This window comes from Ascaphus truei, chromosome 18 (assembly GCF_040206685.1).
Source record: "Ascaphus truei isolate aAscTru1 chromosome 18, aAscTru1.hap1, whole genome shotgun sequence".
Classification (NCBI taxonomy): Eukaryota; Metazoa; Chordata; class Amphibia; order Anura; family Ascaphidae; genus Ascaphus; species Ascaphus truei.
Window position 1 is genome coordinate 41,784,862 of NC_134500.1, and position 5,259 is coordinate 41,790,120.

A 5,259-nucleotide genomic window follows, 5' to 3' on the forward strand; every position below is an offset into this window, starting at 1 on the left:
AGAAGCTTGCTGCGATCTCTGCAAACCCATTTGACCACTACCCACGACCCATCACAGCGCTGAACCTGTGAAACCAACTCAACTGTGGCAAGTAACACAGATCAAGAAGCTTCCTAAAGAGTGCGACAATACACTCAACAAGAGAACTTGGAGTAATGAGGCTCAAGCCTCGGTATCCAATATCACCACTGACAGATTTAATCTGTCAGTCAGAACAGAACGGTCAGTGATTTTTAGTCAGAGTTAGGTTAGGATCGGAGAGGATCACTGTCACAGCAAAGGATGGCCCGGACCAAGCAAACCGCCCGGAAATCCACCGGAGGAAAGGCTCCCCGTAAGCAGCTAGCGACCAAGGCTGCCAGAAAGAGCGCTCCGGCCACCGGCGGAGTGAAGAAGCCTCACCGCTACCGGCCCGGTACTGTGGCTCTCCGGGAGATCCGCCACTACCAGAAGTCCACCGAGCTGCTTATCCGCAAGCTGCCCTTCCAGCGCCTGGTCCGGGAGATCGCCCAGGACTTCAAGACTGATCTACGCTTTCAGAGCTCGGCCGTCATGGCTCTGCAGGAGGCCAGCGAGGCTTATCTGGTGGGGCTCTTCGAGGACACCAACCTATGCGCTATCCACGCCAAGAGGGTCACCATCATGCCCAAGGACATCCAGCTGGCCCGCAGGATCAGAGGGGAGAGAGCTTAGGCTAACTGCACCCACTTCATTTACACCCAGAACAATAAAGGCTCTTTTCAGAGCCACCAAATTATCAATCAAATTGGCTAGTAGATCAATATTAACAGATACGTATAGTGATCTCCATATAGAGAATTACAAAGGAGACTTATCCACATCCCTTTTAGGCGTGACAATGTAGATAAAGGCATATTCGGTAGTTATTCGGTAGTTGTGCATATAAGTTTAAGATGTTTTATATACACATACAATCATTTTTGTACGCTATATATAGGCACACGTAACTAAAAAGAAACCTGGCTAGTCTGATTTCATATGTTGTACATAGAAAGTGTAGTAATTCTCCCCCTCCTACGTCACTTTCATGTGCCTCCGGAGATCAAACTGAAGTTTTATGGGAACTTTTGTGCTTGATACTTGATAGGTTCCTGTCTGTTTGCTCATTGTTTAGCGCCCACTGTACCCTAACTACATAATTATCTATTATTGTTACCTCCACAATGTACTGATCTTTTAATGTAAAGTAATAGGGGAGCCCCTGCTTCTGCCACTGACAAGTAAATGGTGAACGGTGCTTTGGGTATATGCACAGAAGAAGGTGGGGTAGAGATAGAACCCAAATATAGCACTCAAGTTCACACTCTGGTGATGAATGAATGGTTTAAAACATAACTATTAACTGCAACAAGTATGTAAACTATTGGGTATTAAAAACAACGACCTGAAGGTGTTCTGACCTTCAATACTGGAACCGTATAGGTTCAGGGTCTAAAGTAGTAGTGTGTTCTATGAGATTCAAGTAACACACTAAACAACAGTCCTTATAAGGATCTGAGGTAAGGAACAAATCTTACAGGGTGTGCGCTTAGGTAAGTACTGATAGCTGCAAATTACTAATGGCAAACACTGGCCTAGGGTGAATACCTGTTTACACTAATGAGGCGAGGTCTCTTTTCACCACATTATAGTAGTATCCTCACTTGCTGATTTGGATATCTATCTATATAGTGCGCTGTGCCAACGAGGCAGACCAGGCTAGGGTCTGGGTTGATACAGCAACTACACTGATTGTAGCTCTACGGTAGTCCGTTACAGTGACCACATGACTGATTCCTTTGGGACAGTGGTTGATTTATCCACTAGTCCACCACTGCTTGTTACACACTTAGGTTTACTCGCAGTCATATTTACTGATCCAGAACACTGAACAGTGTTCAGACCTTAGGATCCTAGCGTTTAATACTCGTATTAAAACCCATCATTATAATTTTGGTTATTAAAGAGTTGATTTTGTATCTTTCATTTCACATCCAGTTGGTGTCCGAGTGTCCATACTAGGTTTATTTTCTTTGCCTGTTCTCCGGTGTAAAACAAACCATTGCATGTGATAAGATGGAGACACATTCTAAGTTACACATTATGTGCAGAGCTCTCTTTGTGGGGTTGTGGTGGCTCTTAAAAGAGCCTTTGTGTTTGTAAGAGGCTGAAGTTCTCGGTCTCACTTCTTAGAAGCTGCTGCCCTCTTGGGCTTTGCTGCCTTGGCCTTAGCTGGACTCTTAGCAGCTTTGGGCTTTGCAACCTTTTTAGCCGCCGGGCTCTTCACAGCCTTCTTGGGCTTGGCAACTTTAGACTTCTTCGGACTTTTTGCTGCCTTCTTGGCGGCCGCAGGTTTCTTCACCTTTTTCGGGCTTTTCTTCACTCCCGCAGGAGCCTTTTTGGGCTTCTTGGGGGACTTGGCGGGTTGTTTCCTTGCCGCTGGCTTCTTGGCGGGTTGTTTCCTTGCCGCTGGCTTCTTGGGTTTCCCCGCCTCCTGTTTCCTGGCCGCCTTCTCCTTGCTCTCCAGCTGCTTCTTATTCAGCTTGAACGATCCGGAGGCTCCGCTCCCTTTCAGCTGGATCAGGGTTTCCTTGCTCACCAAGCCCTTAAGAGCCAGCTTCAGGCGGCTGTTATTCTTCTCCACATCGTAGCCTCCTGCAGCCAGAGCCTTCTTCAGAGCGGACAGGGAGACCCCGCTGCGCTCTTTAGATGCGGACACAGCTCTCACTAGAAGATCGGACACGCTGGGACCGGACTTTGCTGGGCGGCTTTTCGAGGCTCCCGCCGCTTTCTTCGGCTGCTTCTTCTTGGCGGAGCTTTCAGCTGGAGGAGGAGGGGCAGGAGCGGTCTCGGCCATTTCAGCTGCAGCAGGTAAAATCCCGGAACACAGTGACAGAAAGTTATACTGGGGCGGGGAGCTGCCGGGAGTTATATACACAGCCTGCTGCTCTGTGATTGGTTAGTGGTCGGAGTGAGCTTCTCTCTCATTGGTTATAATCAATGTGCCCCGCCCCTGTCTCTCATCCTCCTGGATCACAAACACTGCTCTGACTTTGTGTTTCTGAGGCTGCAAGAAAAGGGCATTTTATCCTCTAATTATTACTACAATTCCCCTTCTTGCATTTCATTTATAAGGAATTATATTCTCTTCACTGTTGTATCATTTTGTTGTTGGAAAAGTACAAACACAATTAGGAATAATGGGTGAAAGTTCGGCTCTGTATCATGGGATTTGCCAGATTGTCTTCATATCTGTCTATTTCTGTCACTTTTACTTTGCTCAGACTACATGTGCCACCTCCATCCTCATACAGTGACACAAAGAACATATTATTGTACAGTATCAGTTTCAAATAAAGTGCATACCAATATATAAAGATGGTCTGGGGATTCACTATATATGTACAAGTAGCACAGAAGTCTGCATTGCTGTCATGTTGTTCCATTACCCCCGTACTGAGCTCTGTATTATTTAATTGTCAGATATGAATATTTGTTATTGAATGGGAGATTAAAAACCCTGTATTACACCTGTTCTGCAAATGATTAGTTTAGAATTCTATGTATGTAACATATTTTCTAAGAAGAAAAAAATTCATAGTAACATACACATCATATGAATTACTGTAAATATTTTAATAATGTAACAATAAAACAAATATTTTTTTTAAGCTTTATAAAAGAATTGTGATGTGTTATAAAGTTGTATTTCAGTTATAAAATAATATATATATATATTAATGGATGAATAGGTCATTAGTCACCCTGTGGGTTGTTATGTAACCATGTACTGTAATGTTCCTATTAGCACTCTTTATAGGAACTGCAATGTTTTGTGACCATAATCGTTAACCAAATTGTGTGAAGTGACGTTTCCTCTTAACAGGAGATTGCTATCCTGCCCATGATATGTTTTTAATTCCTGCACAACACATCCAGCAATTTGCTGCCACATTACTGCAGGATGTGTAGACCTTTCTCTTCATATGCATAGCAATGTGCTGCTACCTACTTCAAGATGTGCAAGACCCTTTCACACACTTATAAATTGATACACCTTCCATGTTTGTTAGATTATACATATGAATAATTGTTTTAGTAAACACTCTGGAAGCCACTGCCTGGGTCACAGTAACCTTTGTATTTTTCTGGTTTGTTCTCTTTGGTTATAATTGTATGTTTTTTTATACAAAACCTGTGTAGCACTTTCTCCCTCTCCGGTTTGACGACGGTGGCGCCAATGATGAGAGGCTGCGGTAGTTTTTCTGTCCCTCACTGACAAGATCAGGTTGTATAGCTTCATTCTCCTGGCTAAATTGTGCTGTGCCGTCATCCAATACTGAGCACTAGTGATCGCGATGTTGCCTTTATACGTGAATATGAGGAGATCATTTGTAGGATTCACTCTGCTCAGGCTAGATTAACAGCTGTTCCAGACAGTCACGCTGCAACATCTACCTATATGTGCTAAGTATTGATACTCAATCTGTGATAAATATTGACATGGGAATTTTTGAATGCTATGTAACGAATCTGTGTGCTATATTGCTTGGAATACTGAAGTGTGCAATTCAGATCTATTACCACTTGGTGATATTATACAGGAGTTAATTGCAGAAACTATTCTGCTCTGGTGATACATACAGCCGTCTCAGCTGGTCAGGTTGTCAGGCTAGTTAACATTTGCTGGATATTAGCATGCATTAGAAGCTTCGTTTCATGCTCAATACAATGTTACTCAATTGTGTGTGCTTGGGCTACTCATGTAACGCTTTGATCATTGAAGTTTGTTATTTAGACTTTAGGACACATGATGCTATTTTGTATCTATGCTATGCAGACTATATTTAGTCTTGTGGTCGTTATTCTACACTCCACACTTATTAATATTGTGATGAAGAGCATATTTATGTCCTTACTGGCACTATATATAAGCAGGTGGTTGCAATAATATACTATGGGCTAGCCATTTATACATAGAGAGATACAGCTGCAGTTTATTCTGTTATCGTGACCTATTACACCTCTAAATATTAAAGCATGTATGCAAATGTAGATGGTTAATTCACCATCTGTTAATTTATAACAGGATATTTTAGTTCTGATGTTTGACTTCATCCTTAGATGGTTATTATGCTATTGCACCTTTCTATATAAACTATAAGTGGAATACAAGATTAAAGACTTAGACCTCTATGGACATTAAACATCTATGAGGAGTTATATGATGTGAAGATACTACATCAAATTAGAGGTCTA

The 5,259-nt window shown here is 42.6% G+C and overlaps 2 protein-coding genes across 2 annotated transcripts; one reads left to right on the top strand and one right to left on the bottom strand.

The window, feature by feature from the left end:
* Positions 1–282: 282 nt before the first annotated feature.
* On the top strand, positions 283–693 carry LOC142469239 (histone H3-like). The gene has a single exon (XM_075576194.1). The coding sequence runs from the start codon at positions 283–285 to the stop codon at positions 691–693; it is 411 nt and encodes a 136-aa protein (XP_075432309.1).
* A 1,311-nt stretch (positions 694–2,004) lies between these two features.
* On the bottom strand, positions 2,005–2,857 carry LOC142469311 (histone H1-like). The gene has a single exon (XM_075576241.1). It carries the CDS (start codon positions 2,855–2,857, stop codon positions 2,183–2,185), a length of 675 nt encoding a protein of 224 aa, XP_075432356.1. The 3' UTR covers positions 2,005–2,182.
* Positions 2,858–5,259: the final 2,402 nt, after the last annotated feature.

What these genes read in the sequence shown, in the direction of transcription:
- LOC142469239 (XM_075576194.1), top strand. Translation starts at nt 283, where the DNA reads ATGGCCCGGACCAAGCAAACCGCCCGGAAATCCACCGGAGGAAAGGCT.
- LOC142469311 (XM_075576241.1), bottom strand. Translation starts at nt 2,857, where the DNA reads ATGGCCGAGACCGCTCCTGCCCCTCCTCCTCCAGCTGAAAGCTCCGCC.